Source organism: Falco peregrinus, chromosome 7 (genome assembly GCF_023634155.1).
Source record: "Falco peregrinus isolate bFalPer1 chromosome 7, bFalPer1.pri, whole genome shotgun sequence".
NCBI classification, from domain to species: Eukaryota; Metazoa; Chordata; class Aves; order Falconiformes; family Falconidae; genus Falco; species Falco peregrinus.
Genome location: NC_073727.1, coordinates 67,052,351 through 67,071,855, shown reverse-complemented (window position 1 = coordinate 67,071,855; position 19,505 = coordinate 67,052,351). Strand labels below are relative to the sequence as shown.

The following is a 19,505-nucleotide window of genomic DNA, read 5'->3' as shown; positions in this document are numbered from 1 at the left end:
AAAATTAAATTAAAATTAATCTAAATGCTGAATATGCATTTGAAAATGCACTCTTTAAAGTAGGGAATTTTCCCCTAACAGGAGATTTACATTATGGTCAGTAGCCTGCTCGTTGCCTTGAACACCATAAAATTATCAATAGCAGAATTCTTGAATTGTTGTCTCTACGTTGCTGCTTCTCCCATGCTCTGCTGTTTTGTACTTCATGTATCTTCTCCCAGGTGAAGCAATTACCAAGGGGTCTGGTGGACGTAGCAGTATGACCTTGAATCTGTTACTTCCTGAGAGTTTCCTGGAGGTTTGGGATGACTTCTGGAATACTCAAAATGGTCAGCATCTCCCCAGGAAATGCAGAGGAAAGCTATCAGATTAGGACTGCTAAAAGCAGAGGTAACAAATGAAACAGCTTTCATATAGTCTGTGGCCTTAATCCACTGAAGTCATTGGGAAGAGAAAGGGTATAAGCCAGCATTAGCCATTCCTTAGCTATTCTGTTTTTCTGGTTTCCATTTCAACAGAACTGTTCAACTTTTTGGTTTTTTGCATGCACAAATATTTGATCAAGAGAAGGGCTCTATAAGATCACAGGAAAGGAGATGAATCAAATTTAAGGGGGAAAGGAAAGACTGAGTGGGAAGGGCAGAAGGAATAAAAGCATGAAGGAAGTCCAATTTATATGTTTTTCCAAAATATATCTAATATTAATATAAAAGACTAAGCTTACAAGGTATTTCTGTCCCTGCATACTTGAGAAAAAAGCAGGCGTCCTGCCTCTAATGATAGTCCTCTCAGTCTAGCATTATGGCAAAGCCACAGATGAATAGGATTGTAAACACCTTTGAGTTATCTAGGAAATGTATCATGGGCAGCATGAGGACTCAGAGGTTTCCGAAAAAAAAAAAAAAAAAAAAAAAAAAAAGGAAAAAGAAAAAAAAGCCATTAAAATAATCTAAATGACAGAAAATGTAATGGACTGGAATTTTCTTCACCATGAACAGCTTGTTTCTTATTCTCCTGTTTCAAAGAGGCAATTAAAATGAAGATTTTCAGTGCACATTCAGAATGGTAAGGTAAGGTAAACATAATAGTTTGGTGTAAAATGTGTTTAGGTGACTAACTGGATCTTAAGGCTGAGAGGAGTGCTTTGTTCCATATGCAGCCACTGCATTGTGCCCACAAGCAATGCTGGGAAGTGCTGTTGTACCATGAAGTTCCTATACTGGATGAACTTTTAAATCTGTTCTGAATGTATGTGTTTCTATCTGAAAACACGTGCCATCCAGCAACAGGGGCTGGTTAACAACTGCATAAAGGGAGCAAACTCCAGGGTTTTGCTTTCCCAGAGCACAGATACTACTTTCTATTTTGGGGGTGAAGAGTCAACAGCAAATGAGTAGAATCCTTCAGGTTTTGTTTCATGAAAACAAGCAGCTTTTTCCCTCTAGGCCTAAAAACATTTGTCAGAGGCCCAAGTGAGGAAATGTAAAAATACTGAGTGTGAATTATATCAGACTGTGAGAGGCAGTCTGGTCTAGTAAGAAGGCTAATGAACAGTACAGCTAAGGGAAACCCAGCTTTGCCACCGATTTTCTGTGTGAGTTCATACTGATTTTTGAAAACTTCTCAGACCTGCTCTAATTTTTCATGTGATTGACTTGAGGCTCACGTTCCATCTACACTGAATTAAGTATAACCTCACAATTTACTTGACCCTAATTTACCTCAGGCCTGCAATGGTAAACAAGACAATACTGAAGGGAAAAATTCCTGGTGCGAGTCCAGTCATGAACATGTCTGCAAGAAGCACAGCCTGGGCATGACCACAGGTATGCCCACCCCTACAAGTACTCCATCCTACTGCCTTGAGGTAGGCTCAGGTGGTAGACAGTGGTCAGACAAATCAGCCCTAATGAAGTAACACTTAGGAGGGTACAACGTCTTTGGTGTTCTTCCTAACTCTCTGGGAGCTACAAACACTAAGCTGCAAGTCTGCATTGCTGCAAGACATTGTGAGATGGTTATGGGACTGAAGCACTTGATCTATGAGGCTAACAGAACTGTCTTCTTCATTCTTATGAAGAAAAGTGTAACGAATCATCTTGCTGTCCACGAATGCCTAACAGGATGGTGTGGGGAAGGCAAAAGTTTTCTCAGAGCTGCACAGCTGCACAGAATGAGAGGCAACGGGGACAAAGTTCAGCACGGGAAAGCCCGATTTATTGAAAAAGAAAAAAAAAAAAATTACTTTCAGGCTGGTCAAACAGTGGAACAGGTTGTGGGAACTCTAACCTTAGAAATACTCAAAACTTGGCTGAACAAAGTCCTGAGCAACCTGCTCCAACTGAATTTGGTCTGAGTCGCAGTTTGGACTAGGTAACACTTGTTATATAGCATTATATATATATATATATGTATATATATATAACATATAATGATCTTACAATTATGTAATACCTTGTAAAAACTGTATCAGAAAGCATACCGTTTGGCCTCCTATTGGCAGGCTGATTTCCAGAAAGATCAAGCGCTATCACTGTATTGGAATCCAGTCCCTTCTTGACAGTTCAAGTTCAATCATCAGCCAATTTCTTTGCACATATATAACAAAATACTTATATATTTATTTGTATCTGTTCTTTTCAGCTATTTAAAATGATGACTTTGAAGTTTGCAGAGCTAATGAATGTTCAGAAATTCTCAGCAAGGTAGATGAAGTGGATCACACCAAACATCCTGATCAATGAAAGCGACTGTGTACCCGAGATAATACTCCCAGTTTCTATTCCGGGCATCCATCTGCCTCTGCTTTGGAGTTCCCTGTCCCTCCTGAAGGGATGTTGCAGCTGTCTGGGTAGCAGTCAAAGAAACAACTGAGCTTTTAGTACTGTATTCAATAACTTGAAATTGGTGCCATTTCACCCTAACCTGTCAGACTGTATGAGGCAGTTTGCACATTATGTGAACAAAGGAGACATCCTTTCAGTGAGGGCAGGAAGCTCTGATAAGACCATTAAAACTGTTCCAAGCTAAACTACTCTTTCTTGTGCTGGAATCTGAGACTGTATTGAACAGCACTTAAGTAATAATTTCAGCTTCATAAGAACATTCCAAGGTATCATTAAGTACAGCACTTGAAAATGAATTGTGCTTTTTATTGTCACAGGATATGCTCTGGTGTCTTTTCTTACTTTGGCCCTCCTTACTTTCTCCTTAAAGTTAACAAAGGCAGAAAGCCCATGCTTTTGTACAATTTCCCCTTCTGCAACTCCCATAAGATTAGGCAGTGCAAGCTTGGTTTATACTGTAAACATTTCATGAAAGAGTCACTTTAATTTCGCAGTCTAATAGCTGAAGGAATAGTTTCCTAAACAGCTGCGCAGAGTGCTGGAGAGGTTGGAGGTTACAAACAGGGATAAATGGCTGTGCGGCACAATGGCACTGTGTGACTGCATACTGCAGTGTAGAAAACAGCTCGCTTGCCCAGAAACACTTTGCTCACGGTTGGGAATGCAGGCAGAGAGAGAAAGTGCTCCTGCTCTATTATACCTCAGGGCTCAGAGCTCTCATGCACTGCAGAATTAGAAAAGCAGCTTTGAGTGAGAGGCTAACAACTTTGCCTTGCATGATTTTTACAAGAAAAATTGTTTCCTTCTGATTTTTTAAAGCAATACACTTCCTTTTCCAAACTCACTTGGTTTTGCATGGTTATAGCCAAATATCCCTGAGCATCTATTTACTGCTCCTTACTCTGATTTCTAATTCACTTGGTTATTGTTGATACACATCTCGTTTAAACACTGATTAATACTTTCCTCTTTCCAGGCTGGTGAAGAAGAACTATAATTTTCTATTTTCAGAATGAATGTTTACATCTTGTACTCAAAGTCTGACAACATTTTTTTTAAATATCACTATCCTCACAAAAATTCCCCCTAATTGTCTGTCCCCTAACAAGGATTTGGGAGAATAATACATGGGGCAGGAACACAGCTGAAACACAAATTATCTGTTTTGATTAGTGCAGAGGTGGTGATACTCAGCTGTATGTGAAATGGAAGAAGAGCATCTTACTAATCTCCTGGCATGAAGTAGAGAGAGGCAGAATTCCACTCTCAGCACCCATTCAACCATAGGAAAACCCCAATTTCAAGATGAATATAGCATCTCAGGAAGGTCAACTGAAAGACCGTGGAACAGGTTAGCCAGAACTACATCTTACAGAAATATCTCCCATAGATCACCACTTCCCTGTACTCATTGTTGTGGACTGTATCTCTGGCATAGAATGTGACCCATTGGCAGCATCTTTAGAAAACACCAATTTCCTTTGTTATGGTGAGGGAAACTTGTAAGAAAAAAGTACCTCTTGGATAAATATATTATTCAATACATTAACTTTGAATAGAACATATTTTCATTTACATGAACAGATAAAAAATATGTTGTTCTTAGCCTTAAAGTGAATTCCACCACCTTGAAATAATGGCTTTTAAACTTTAAGATGGAATAAAATTATGTTTTGAGATCATTCTTCATTATATAAGACTTCATATGAAGATATAAAACACATTTGGTGTGTGGTACACTAACATTCACAAGAATTTTTGCAAAAATTTGAGATACTTAGTCCTGACACGTTTACTTATTACACATTTGTAAATCAGTAGCATTTACTCTGGGTTCAGTAGAGTTAATAACAAATTTTGTAAAAATGGAATTAAAATCAGGTAAACTATGGTTAAAACGTTGTATTCTGGAGACAAGTTTTGCATACAAACTGGTAGACAAATGCCTCTCATATGCATTAAATATGACTTATTTTTAGTTTACAGAGATTTATTCTATTAAATAGTAGTCAAACAAAAGTTAAAGAACTTCCTTAGCAACATTTGACTAATACCTTAAAAATACATTTTTCTTCTAAAACTAGTAATGATAGGATACTGTCTATGACAGTATCCACCTACTTTTGTCAAGTGTAGGGAGTGCAAATTCTGCTCATGGGGTTATGCATGGTATTTGGCCTTGTAATATTGTTCTCACTCCATTAAAAACATGCTGCGCATGGAAAGCTTTTCACAGTTACAGAACATAATCTCAGATCCAAAGCCAGCTAAAGATGGTGGGAGGTTTTCCACTGACTTTGGATTAGGTCTCAGGACAGAATTAGAACCATTGACAGTCTTTTTCTGTGAATGGGAGTGTTGAGGATTAAAACTTATCTGGCTTTAAAAAAAGTAACAAAAAAAATGCCTAATAGTTCTTTTCTTTCAGATCATTCTGAAGTCTGAAGCCACAACAGGTGTATTGTGTGTCATTCAAAAACAAGGCCCTTGCCCCTCCTCCATTACACCTATACTTATGGAACATACTTACGCTTTCCTGACAGATGTTTCTTGATTAGTGCATCAGAGGGAAACAAATCACCACCTACAATGGTTCCTGGAGAAGCCTTGAGGAGAAACCCATAATCTATAATTTTTTTTTAAATTATTCAGTTCTTTTCATATCAGTTTTTATAATTTGCCAGGTTTTTTCATAATTTGTTCATAACACTTATTCATGGGGAACAAAACCAGCAATTTATCTCTGCAGTGTCCAGTATATCCCACATTTAGAGCTTTTAAATTAAAACTTATTTGTAAAATGCACAGCAGTTAAAATAGCAAATACTGCATTCACTCCCTTTTAAAGAATAACCCTGGTATTTAAGAGAAAAAATATACAAACATTTTAAAGAAAAAAACAAAGACTTTTTTTCATTTTTATGTCTATTGTCTGATATCATGTCTAATTCATGGCTGAATTATAGATTCAGATCATATAGTCAGAAAGCAAATTATATGTTGTTTACTAATTAAACTCTGAATTCAGCATTCAGTAGACTGCATTTAATACAGGTCATTTTAGTTCTTTTAACTATCATCAATTTTTATGAGCAAACAAAAAATCCCTAAGCTCACAGTTTTACAGGCAAAATGAGTTAAGTTGTGATTTTCTACTAAGTCTGCTTTGAAATGCTTTCTGTGTGAATTAAGTATTTAAGCAAAGTGTCAGACTGACTGGGCTAGAAAAAATAGTTCTCTACCTGTGAAAAGAGAAGAGAAGAGAAGAGAAGAGAAGAGAAGAGAAGAGAAGAGAAGAGAAGAGAAGAGAAGAGAAGAGAAGAGAAGAGAAGAGAAGAGAAGAGAAGAGAGAAGAGAAAAGAGAAGAGAAGAGAAAAAAGAAAAGAAAAGAAAAGAAAAGAAAAGAAAAGAAAAGAAAAGAAAAGAAAAGAAAAGAAAAGAAAAGAAAAGAAAAGAAAAGAAAAGAAAAGAAAAAGAAAATAAAAGAAAAAAGAAAAGAGAAGAAAAGAGAAGAAAAGAAAAGAAAAGAAAAGAAAAGAAAAGAAAAAAGAAAAGAGAAGAAAAGAGAAGAAAAGAAAAGAAAAAAGAAAAGAAAAGAAAAGAAAAGAAAAGAAAAAAGAAAAGAAAAGAAAAGAGAAAAGAAAAGAAAAGAAAAGAAAACACTATGGCTTGGTTTTCTTATAAACTGTGCCTGTATGACTTGATTCCTTTCCTACTTAATGCAGAAGGAAAGTACTCCAGTATCTAATATCTTTTGAATAAATTATATTTATAGCTCTTTTAAGCTGATTATATGCTTTCATAATGATGTCCCCATTAATTTGCAGTCCAAAAATTTGGAAACTAGATTCCATTCATCTCGGTGTACTGTTAAGTCTAAAGCCTGAAGATGGCATTTTAAATATTCCTCTGATTACTGTACAGCAAATAATGTTAATGAAACTATGTAAATACTATAATTCTGGAAACAGCATCTTAAATATAATTTATTTAGGTTTAATTTTTTTCAAGGGTCTGTCTTTTTTTCCTTTTTACCACTGTCCAAAAAATAATAGCTGACAATAGTAATGTGCTCATACTGCAGTCCTCCTCCACCTTTTTTTTATTACAGAAAACAGATACTGCTGGAGCTGAGTGCAGTGTAAGCACAGTCAAGCATACAAAAATAATTAATGATGGCCAGTGTAAAATACTCCTCAAAATGTAAGGTTGTTTCACACAGTGTACACCAAATGAGCCCATGCTGAAAGAGCACAGTGTCGTTATCTGTGGAAGGATAGAAATCAGCAGACTTTGAAGCAGTGGAAATTCTGTGTGTGTTAGGGTAGAAGAGCAGTTTTTACATGCAGATGAGCAAATGTAAATTCCACTTACTGGGAATACAAAAAATATTGTAAAAGAAGATTATGATGAGGTGTTTATGAGGGATATGGGATATTTTAGAGATATAAAACATTGATATAGATACTACAGTGCTGCAAAAAACGTGTGCCACATAAAGTCCCAATAGCACTGAGATAAAAATAAAGGGGTGAACTTAACTGCATGGTAAAATCAGACATTACTGTGCAGATACAGACACCAAGTAATTGAGTTAGCAATTGGCCATTCTAAGAAACCAAACAATGCAAGGAATTTTATAACTTCAAAAGATTTAAATAAGGCAATCAAACATGAATGCTAACCCAAGAGAGCAGCTGAGGGCATGTGCCCAGATCATCACTGTTGTATCTTAGCGTACCTCCACTGAAGGCAATGGAGATATGCCAATTTACACCAACTGAGGATCCAGACATTCATATTTAGGACTTTGAGTGACGAAATTACTTTTATTTTGGGGTGTATATTAAAGGGTTTTGGCAAGTCTGACCAAACACAGAAAGTGCAAAACACTGCACCTTTAATCCCCTTTTAATGACTGCGTAGTTTATGCAACTTCCCATGGGGATTGCCTCAGCACTTGGGATATACCACAGCATCATGTTGCAGATCTTTGCGGATCTGGATGGAATGAGCAATTGGTTATGATCTGTTGATTTGAAGCAAAAATGATCAACATCACAATGGGAGTTTGCACAATAACCAAATTGTGCCAAAGAAAAGACCCTTGAATTGAATACGAGCAAATGCCAGGCTGAATGAGGTTAATTATGTAGGACACATTCAATGACAAAGAAGTATGACCAAATCCAAGGAAGGCAGAGGCAACTGTACAAATGGAAAGACTCCAAGACAAGAAGGCCTTAGAGAGATTCATTGGGCATATTACCATAACTAAGCAAATTCATTGATAATTAATGACAATTAAGTGCTCCTCTCAGAATAGCTGCTTAGGGCCTGTACAGAATGGCACTGGAATGACTGACAAGAGGAAAGTTTTGAAAATTAAAATGAACTGTTAAATAAACATTCACACTGAAATATTTGGTGATTAGTGAAGAACTTAGAAACTAAGGGTTGTGTCTTCAAAACTGCCTAAGTTCTTATTGCAGACACTGAATTCCACTTTCAAAGGCATATAGAAGTTGCAGGGATGTGGATGCCCAGCACTTATATTCCTTCTGAAAACAAAGTTTAGACTCTTAAGTCATACAGGTTGTTTTGAAAAATTTACTCTAATTCGGTGAACATTCACCTGCATTTAGACTATTTCAGGTGATAACTAAGTGGCAAGAGATTTTAAATACTGATTAAAATCGAAACGGTAAAAAAGCACAGCTATCAGTATCTTTTGTTTTAAATAATTAAGTATATAAAGAAAGAGGCCATAAACTATTTGGATATTGTAGATGCCACTATGCAAATGAAGCCCTAATTTCAGAGAATTTCATGGCATTGAAAACTGACTAAGGCCCTGATTCTGCAAGGTGCTTCATGCAAACAATTTTGTGCTTGCATGGAACATGTCACAGCATCAGAGGTATTGATATGCAGATGGCTTTTAAGGAGTTTTTTTAGAGAGCACATGCTTTTAAGACTACCTCTTAGTAATGAAAACAATGATGAAGGGTCTTATGTAAACAGAACTCAAGTATTTTCCATTATGGAGACAAAAGTTGACATATTTAAGCGAGAAAAATGGAATGACTCAACCTTACCAGAATCTGAATGAGTTATTCTAACAGAAAAAAACCCCCAGCCACTTCCGTATGTAAAACTTATTGCGACTACAGAGATGAGGTTGCTGCAGATGATGGGTTTCTATACATAGGACAGTATCATAACACCACACAACATGAGGTTGGAAATGCTAGGTATAACCTACAGTGCCCATTTGAGTATTGAGAAGTGCAGGAACAGAGCCCAAGGTGTTCTGTTCTGGCCAGGCATGCATGCTGCCATCAAAGATAAGGTATCCAAGTGGAAATCTGCAATAAATACAGGAAACAAAAATGCAAAAAAAACCCACTGAAACCACATGAGATTCCTAATTTCACTTGGCCCAAGGATCTAGTTGAACAAAACGGGAAAGATTATTCCTTATAGGTGAACTAATATTGGGGACCTATTTTCCTTGGTTTTGTTTTTAATATTTTAAATTAGACTTGCACGCTAACTTGCAATTTAACAACACATTAAAAACCGCAGTTTGTTTTACCGTAACATTGCAGATAAGTTAATAAAACACTATCATTTACAAATGACTCACTAGTAATTTTTAACATTACTCCAAATACATCACATCTGGTCCTTACAATCATATTTTCTATATAAGATTTAGCTAAAACATCAAGGAACTATAAAAAGTGTCTGCACGTTCAAAGGATACATACTTAGCAACAAAGGAGTATTTCATTATAACACAAGATTACTTACTAGGTTCAACAACCTCACGATTCAAGAAAAACTGTAATGACAACTTCTATTAAGTTTCCCATGTAGAAAAGAAAAAGAGAGAGAGAAGGGGGGGGAAGAGAGGGGGGTGAGGGGAAAGAGGACTTAAAAACTGGGGTAAAAAACTAATAATAATAATGGAAATGGGTATTTCTCTTGCAACAAAGAATAATTTCTTAAGAGAAAAGTGAGGAAAAACTGTATAATGGGTCATAGTTCTTACTGAGTCCTTATAGGACGATAGATGTAATCTTAGCAGGAAAAGGGAAGGGATGGGATGGGAAGGGAAGGGAAGGCAAGGCAAGGCAAGGGATAAATACTCTAGTGCAGATGAAGCAACAAATGTACACCCAGGTGCCAAACATCAGAAACACCTAAAATGGCAAACACAGGATGTAGGTGGAGAAATCACTTCAGCAGCTAAACAGATTTCTGCAGAAATCACTTGTACCAACAGTGACTGTATATTGGGAAAGCTATCAAGGTTTAAAGAGTATAGGTACTAATCAATGTCCAAGAATAATCTGATTACCTGTCTAAGGAGGGGAATGTTTTTGTGGTGTTTTACTAATACATCCTATCAATTTTTGTTTCTGCATTTTAATTTTGTATTTGTAGAAGGCCTATTTTTTTGCCATATGACTAAAGCAACAAAGGAAATACTACTTTTTTCAGTAATATTTTATTTTATATATTCAACAGAATAAATACAATACAAGACTAAAGCGGGCCTACTACAAAGCTAGAGAGGGACTTTCTACAAGGGCATGTAGCGATAGGACAAGGGGTAATGATTTTAAACTAAAAGAGGGTAGATTTAGATTAGCTATAAGGAAGAAATTATTTACTGTGAGGGTGGTGAGACAACGGAACAGGTTGCCCAGAGAAGCTGTGGATGCCCCATCCCTGGAAGTGTTCCAGATCAGGCTGGATGGGGCTTTGAGCAACCTGGTCTAGTGGAAGGCGTCCCTGCCCATGGCAGCAGGTGGTTGGAGCTAGATGATCTTTAAGGTTCCTGCCAACCCAAACCATTCCATGATTCCATGATTCTATGATTTCTGGGAGGACATCTGTTCTTTCAAGTTGCTAGCTCTTGCTGAGCAAATTGCAGTAAATTTACACCAATAAAAACTGAAGGTTAGAGACTATGCTAACATGGAAGAGTCCCCCTAGAAATATGATCTAAGGATAGCCTTTCTATCCAGAAAAAAAATATACTGCATGGAGTTGTTCTTCCTAGAAGAGTTCTGGTTAACAGGGAGAGCTTCAGAGAAGCTCACTCACTTTTCCACCTGAACTGAATGGAAGACACTGCTAGGATGACACATCTGGGAATAGAGACAAGGATAAAAGGAAGATAAGGGAAAGAGTAGAAGATGACCACTAAGAATATGGAAATTAGCGCAGAGTGACATGGAAAGAAGAAAGATGCACAGAAATTTCAACTCCTACTTCATTGTGCAGGATGTGCAAAAATAGACAAAGCTCATCACTTTATGAAGAGAAGCGGAAAAGAAAAGCTTCCAGCCTTCACTGTAAAGAGGGAAATGAGACTGTACTCCTCCCTGTATGTGCTGTAGGGGAATACCAAAAGATGACCAACAGAGAAAACAATGACATGCAAAATCTACAAGAGACAAGGTGCTCTGGGATTGATGGACTGGACATATTACAACAGCACCAGATAAGTATCCAAACTTGGAGGCACCTGGTTGAATTGCAAATCTTTCTGAGGTTCAGATTCTTTAATATAAACACTAATGAGATTTTCTGGCAGAAAACTGACCCAAAGGAACAAGGGTTAATGTTGACAATTTGATAATCCGTAGACCATAGTAGACCAAACTAATACTTAGTTACTTAGGGCCTTAAAAAACATATTGTTATTTTTACATTAAAGTAGCACTAGTAGAAATAAGTTAGCAATTTTCTGGGAGTCTCTGGTACTCAGGTTCTCTGGTCCCCATGTTGGCAGTACACCAATGTTCTCACTGTGCTGTATTTTGGCTGGGATTGATTTACTGGTTATCAATATGTGTCCTTTTAAAAACAATAATTAATTTCAGTTTGGGGGTATGTTTTGTTTTATTCTGAGTAAGACTTAAAGTGCTTAAAAATATTACTTCTTTGCAGTGTTTATAGTTCTACAATGGGATTAAAGTTCTGAAGTAACTGTAACTGTTAGAAAAACTTCCTGTGATAAGGAGTAAATAAAGAAATCTGATAAGGAAAAGCCCCTGGGTAAGATAAAACTGGATTTAACTTATGAATATTTTAATATTGGTAGCTGTCACTGGGTGGGCTATTAATTGCTTTCCCATCACAGTCAGTTTACTCATCAATATAGTGTCCCTAGTTCCTTAAAAATTAGTTGATTTTCAGAGGTAGTATAACCAAAACGTTAATGCTGGATAAATTTGGATTCTTGCCAGATATTAATTTCTTCAGAGATCCTTAAAGCTGCTGACCTCTTTTCTTTCTTTCTTTCTTTTTTTTTTTTTTTTCCCCAGCAGCAGTAGTTGAGAATTAAAGCTGAAGAAATTCTTCTGTTATTTGGAGATCATTGACCAGGCTGCGTAACTGCTCTGGTCCGCAGACAAACTATGCACAAAGACTCATTTTTCCACTTGGACTCTGGATGAAGGTGGAAAATCGTACAATCTGCATGGTAAACCTGAGCAATAAGTCTTACAAAAGAGAAGCATGGGCGATAAGGAATAATTATGCTGTCCCTGGAACAATTTAATTGAAAGCTGCAACATTACTATTCTGGGAGCCAGGAAATGTGCATGATGGAAGCTATGGACCCGCAAGCACCAAAAGGCAATACAGTGAGCATAACTGTCAAGCAGAACAAACTTTTCTGAAACCTTTCCAGATTCTCATATTATTTTAATTATGAATAATATCTGAATATTATTCATTAACACTATTTGAAGTGTCTGCTATTTTATATTTAAGTTGGGGCTTAAAAATAATCTGTGTTAGCAGAATTCCAGTTAGGAAGCTGCATTATACATAACTTGTGTGTGTTGTACAGTACACACAAGGAGGTCATGGATTGGTAAAATGTGATATAAAGGCTTTACCAGCACATATGCAATATTTGCTACATAAGCTATGCACGACAAAGCCATAAAAGATTTTTCCAAACTATGCACTCCAGAAATATGATCCCTATGCTGCATTATCAATACTTCTACCACACTATTAATTGTTCTCAGTACGCCACACATTAAAAAAGTATTTGCCAGAAATTTTACAGAGGTTGAAATCTTTATGGATGACTGCAAACAACTACATTGAAAAACAGAACAGGGAATAGAAGATGAAGAAGGGATGAGAAGAGTACAGATTGGTAGGGACAGGACAGAAGGGATCTCAGCTTGGGACGTAGGCAAAAAAGGTGTATGCATTTCTCTATACAGCCTGGGGCAGGAGCCAAGGTTACTGATTCTCACTACTCTTCCACTGTCAGCAAACATGTATGAAACACACCAGCAGTGTTCCCCACCTCCTCCTCGTGCCAGTCCATGCAGAGCATTATACCTTCTACTGCTGTTTGCTACCACCGTAGTTCAGGTGACCTATATAGTGGATATCAAAAGTTTCCATGGTGGCTGGTGCCTTGACAGAGAGCCAGTAGGATCCCACGTTATGGGATTTCTGCTGCTTTTCAGCTTGCTCTTTTTAAAAGTAAGGAAATTGCATCCCCAGACCTCACACCAGAAATATAACAGATGTAAACGAAGTACTTCACAGTTTAAAAATTCCAAAATCAAAATCACTTATGTAGCTTTGGTTTAGCTCTTTTGTGAATATGCATTATCATTTACACGATCACATCTTCTTCTATCTTAGACAGAGAAAAAGAGCATAAATGAGAGCTGTATAAGGGATGCTGCCATCCATAGGACTCCTACTTCTCTACTTTCGTATATATGTGAGAAATGTGAAGATACTTTATTTCTCTCTTTGTACCTACTTCAGCAGGATGTAGAGATAGAGGACAATAAAAAAAATAAATGCGATGGAGGCAGGAGGTGGGCTGATTAGACAAGGAGCCTGAGACAAGAAGCAATGTAGAAAAGATGAGGAAGGACAACAGGACAGAGTGAATGGACCAAGTGGAAGCTGGGACTGATCAGAGTTTCAGGGGAGGAGAAAGGATAGTCTCATGGCTGTTCTGGAACACTGGACTCTGTCCCGCTTTTTCTGTAGAGTTCATCCCTTTTCACAAAAGATCACTTATCATGTAGGACTGCTGACTTCCCACAGCTCCAAGCAAATTCGATGGATACTTGGCTTTGAACATATACAGTTCTCTACAACGTGAAAAGCTCTGACAAATGCAGTCCTAAAATTTTCAAACTGAGCAATCAAAATTATATGTTTATATTTTCTGGTTTAAAATGGGAATAATACCAACCCTGACTTACTTCAGAGTACAACTGCAGATGAAAAAAAAATAATTCCTCTCTAACAAAGAGAAATCAATTAGGAAACACTCATACGCAATGGTAGTGAGAAATGTGTGAGTGAATTAGTAGTTATATCTTGAGAGTACAGTTTGAGAAAAGTGCAGTGAATAACAGAAAGGGCCACACATGGGATAATAAAGAAAACAGAATAAATTCATTAGTTGCTTATGTAGTGATTACTGTCTGCCTGGTGCAACAAATTACTTTCTTATCCTATGGAAAAATATATGATTAGAAAACGAAGGATTGCTTTGTAATGAAAATTCAAAACAGAACTAAGTTAAGTTAGCCTGCTTAAAATTCTAGCATTTCCTAACTTTTGAATTCGCTTAACAGAGTTTTTATATGTTGAATAGATATTATAAAAACTAAACTATTATAACAAGCTAAATAAATAATGTATGCTAAGTAAATAATAGATACTAAACCTAAAAATATAACTTCAAATATAATTTAATCTTGTTCTCTTTGCTTAGAGAAAACTTCAAATAGGTAGAAACAATGGCATGAGATAGGAGCGGAGTCTTGAATTTAAGTGATTTATATTTTTTTTTCCTTCATCTCTATTAGTTAGCCTTGACTGCAGATGCTTGAGAAAGGCAGAGGAGATGGGGCAATTCAGGAACATCTTCTGAACACAACTTTTTAAAGGGTTAGAGCAGCAAAGTACGTGCTTAAAGTATTACTCATGCTGCCCCAAGAGTCTTGTCTGTGTTTTCCTTATGCAATTACATTTCCTTGAACTTCTAACACTTGATGCATCCCAACCCAAAATCCAGGTCCAAATCTGAGTTTCTCTGGGGTTATGTGCCCATGTCTTACTTTGCTTATACTTACATATTTTCGCTGATCTCAGTTACATCCCTTCCCTTGCATATCACATATCCCCCTCGCAGCATATACCAGCATGGTCTAAACTGGTAGTTTCAAAACATTACTGTTGATTTATTTTGGGCGGGAAATAAACTGCAAATTTTGTACCTGTTGTTTGCATCTAGTGACTAGAGTAGCTAAGACTAGAGAGCAATCTCACTTTAGCAGCTTTCTCATGCTTCCCATGATTTACATCAAAGTTTGTGGGCTTTTTTTCATCAGGGTATATACTGAACTCAAGACATTATTTAAGGCACTCGTGTGGTAAAGACAGAATACTGCTTAACATGGCAGCATAAGCTATCCATTCATACCTCCTCTACCCAACTTTTCCTTGTTACTTGTGAACATCTTTCCATGTTAACCATAGTACCAACTCAGGAGTACCACTATCTCATAGCACTAAAAAATGCTACAGTTCTTTCACATACAGAGTTGCAGTCGAGCATATGGTGCAGGAAGACAGATCAAAGCTAAGTGTCTCATGATTCTCTAACTTTCATTGCTCACAATTGCCACTCCAAAGAACTGAAAGGAATTTTAAAGAATGCATTTTAAGAAGGGCAATAACTAAACACTAAAAACATAGTCAAATGAGAAAGTGCATTAAGCTGATAACAGTGATACAAACCTGGGGAAAATTATGCAAACATTAGGGAAAAACAAATTGTTTTCTCTTCCCACTGATCTATATCTGAGAAACTACAGCACTTTACTGGTTGTGCAATCAGAAGTATTCCATCAGTCTAATCGCATGAGAATTTTCTGTTCTAACTAGCAAACTCAAACGTTCAGAAAAAAAATTGAATAGGAATTCAAACATTTAGATGAAATTCCAGAAGTTCTGATTTTTGTCCATCCCTATCACCTAATGAATACACAAAAGGAAATATTATGTCAACAGACATGTATAGAGCCAGCCTGTATGGAATTTTTAGACTTCAAAGCATGTTCCAAGTGGGATCAGCCCCTTCTGCAGCAGCTCTCCAGACAGCATTTCTAATTTCTCATACAACTATACAGAATTTGCAGACAAATAAATATTTATAAAGAAAATATTTGTTCTTTATATCTTACTTGAGTTCTTGTGAGCTTGTGGCCAGCATACTTCGAATGCTTTTGTCAGCCAAGGGACAGCCAGATAAACTGCAAGACATGGCAGGACATACAAGTGAGTTAATCTTCTCATTAACTGAACACTCCCAAACAAACACAACATAAAAATTAAAAAGTAAAAGTTTGTAATGCAGAAAAGCGATGGGGCAAGTGCTGTAATATTGAATTTTGTAATATAGTTAACCCTCTGAATATATTTAGGTATCAATGTTACTTCCAAGATTACATACTGTAAATGTTCTTTTTTGTTTGATTGTTTCTCTATGAACTAGCAAAATGTAACAAAAAATATTTGAGATTCCTGGGTTAACTACTTAAATGCTTAAAAATACTTTGGAAATTTTAGTAATCTATTTAAAAATAAAAGACGTTTATACAACACACAAATTAGCATGCTTTTAAGATCAACATATATTACTCAAAGGGTTAACACATAGTTCAACGTTTTACTTTGACAGCATTGTTGAGGTAAGCTGAAAACAATAAATTGAAAAGACAGAATCCACCATGAAAAAAATGAAGTCACACCTTCTATGTGAGGCGTAATTACCAGTCACATGACCACTCCCATCACACCCTGGTGTTGGACATCTGCCACCAAACAAAAACAAAAACAGCCAAAATAGTAAGTATGTTTAAAAAAAAACTTTTAAAAGTTTCATTGTTTCCAGTTTAGCTGCAATGACTGCAAGGGGTTTTAAGCATCCTAATCGAAAAGCTGCAAAATGAACAGGTTTAAATGAAAATGGCGTCTCAATACAATATAGCATCATTAAGAACAAGCAAATACACGTTAGCTTATCACTTTACTTAACTGGCAGTTTGAAACATTTATATGCTGCAAATGTTGCATGCTCATACTGCAAGGCGTATATGTACTCGTTTGTTTAAAAAAAGACAAAGAGAGAGAAGGTTAAAAGGAGAAAAATAATTTCACCTCACATTATGCTTACGTTATTAAATCCTTTTTGCTCTCTTTGCATTGAGGGTATTTGGGTTTAGGGCTTGGGATTGTAACTTCACCAGGATACCTTCTTTCTTCGAGCGCCTCTTGGAAAGGATCCAAATCTTCTGGCTACAGGCAAACATATATGCATTAGTTTCAGCTAGGTGAGGTTACAACTTACACAAAATAGTGCAAGGCAGAGTTATCTGATCCTATCTCCTTCTGTGTCCTATTCTGCCAGAGAAAATGAATATAATTATCTTATAATTGTTTACCTATTAAATCTTTAAATAATATTTGGATATTTCGATGAAGACTTCACAATATGTGGAATATATAGTTTATTTAACTAGAAAAGAAAAAAAAAAGGCAAAACACAGCTTTTTATATAGCTGTCATATTATTCTGCTTTAAAGGAATCAGTATTTTTTCCTAAAGTCGCTGCAAAACAGAAGAAAGGGAAAAAAGATGACTAAATGCAGTATCTTATGAATCAAAAAGCCATCTTAAATAACATTTTTAACAGTTTAGAACATGTCAAAAATGAAGCAGGAGCATTCTTACATCTACACACAGAATCAATCTGGAGCAAACCTCAACGGATCTATCTGGCAAAATAGAATTATATAATTTGTATATATAACTATTGTTACTTTGTATTAACCATGATATTGTATTAACTACTGTATTATTCTTGTATTTGTACTGCATTTACTAATTTTTATTATATAACTTTACTGATACATTCAGAAACTCAAACTATTTCAGCAATGGAGTGGCTGTATGCACTGATTTAGCAATTCCTGCAGATGGTGCTATAAACACCACAGTAGAAACAGAGTTCTGCTTGGTCTGAAAAAAACAGGTTTTCCTCACATTCCCTTGATAGTGACAGATTTCCTCCTAACTTCAGTGAAATTAATAGCAAAACTGTAATTAACACTAAAGCTAGAATGCATTCAGTGTATCTAGTGAAAATGCCACTTTGTTATATATTTTAAAGTTACCGAAAATAGTTTTGTTTTAATTAAAATCGGTAAGATCTGTGCTACACAAAAATGATTAACCTAATCTTTTATTATAAACAAGAAAAAAACAGAGAACCATCTCTAGAAGTCTCCAAACAGCTAAATTCCATTGAGTGCAAGACTGTAAACTGCACAGTGAATAAGGGTTAAAACCTGATGAACAAAAGCAGTGGCATTGAACCTTCCCAGCAGACCTCTTCAGTTTCCTAGCTATTCTAAGTTTTGAAAAGTAAAATAAATTCACTAACATATTTTCTTTATTTGCCTCTCATGTTTAAAGGGTCTTGCTGTTGTCTTGGTATAATGAATTGAAAAGTAACATTGATTTCTAATACCCTGTCTTTGTATTCTTGAAAGTATTTCATTAGTACAGGCCCTTCCACACACAGAGCTATCAGGAGTGTATATGTAATGTAGAAGATTAGCTGGAATAGTTGAAAGCTTACATTATATTCTGCTGCTTTTGTTTAAATTGATTTCTAAGTAATACATGCTTTCAGATACTCAGCACTTCATTTATCGTTTTCAAATTCAGGAGAATATCTTGTCTTGAGAGCTGATTATCCCAGTATTGCACAGTTATGTCAACTTGCTTAGAGAGAGTAATGTAATCTGGATATAGTGAAACATCCTTACTGCAGAAAGTATTTGTTAACAAGATGATGCTGTTAGAAAACATGATTCACATTCATGGTTCAAATGTTGTCTTACGGAACTTAGTCACAGATCAGATGTGTGCCAGCATGACATAGTCCTAAAGATTAACTAGCAGAAAGTCCTTTTTTTTTTTTTTTTTTTTGTAGAAAACCACCATTTTTATCACATATTAATTTTGTTTCCTCTTTCCCTCCAAATTTCAGAAATTTAATGAATTACCAAAATTAGATTGCAACAAGAACTAATAGATGAAAAAGACATACATTAATCTCTTTGGAATCATCTTCATCTATCCTACTGGGCTTCATTTTAGTGTAGTCCACTGGCAAGTCCCAGCAGTCACCCTCGTTCAGCTGGTAACACCGGTTATTCATCACGGCTTGCCGTTGCGGGGACATTGGCTCCAGTGGTGTCAAAATGGTACAGCAACCATCTCGCTGCCTCTGCTTATTCATGCTCAGATCCAACGTCCCATTTTCATCGACTTCCATATCAGGATTCTGTCAAAACAAGAAAAATATAGTTAATTCGGCTTCACACTAGCAAACTGTTCCCTCTTCTTCAATCTGATTGCCTAGCAGAATGATAAAACGCCTTTCCATTCCTGTATAGATTGTAAGCATTGAGCCCCCTCCCACACATAGCATGATGCTGTTACACAACATTAATGCTGTTAAAGTAGGTTTCTTCCTGAATGGCTAATCTGATGTTTGGGGGAAGAAGA

General features: G+C 36.3%; 1 protein-coding gene across 11 annotated transcripts in view; it reads right to left on the bottom strand.

Annotated features, from left to right (window-relative positions):
• Positions 1-19,505, bottom strand: part of MYT1L (myelin transcription factor 1 like) — a 305,452-nt gene that overhangs the window by 42,556 nt on the left and 243,391 nt on the right. For 7 of the 11 annotated variants that reach the window (XM_027787854.2, XM_027787853.2, XM_027787855.2 and 4 more), the window contains 4 exons: positions 19,045-19,281; positions 17,104-17,225; positions 16,679-16,741; positions 16,112-16,180 (listed from right to left, as the gene is read on the bottom strand). In XM_027787854.2, the coding sequence (XP_027643655.1) occupies positions 16,112-16,180; positions 16,679-16,741; positions 17,104-17,225; positions 19,045-19,281 (491 nt within the window). The remainder of the gene's footprint in view (positions 1-16,111; positions 16,181-16,678; positions 16,742-17,103; positions 17,226-19,044; positions 19,282-19,505) is intronic. The other 4 variants (XM_027787857.2, XM_005238141.4, XM_027787858.2 and 1 more) reach the window with 1 other exon arrangement.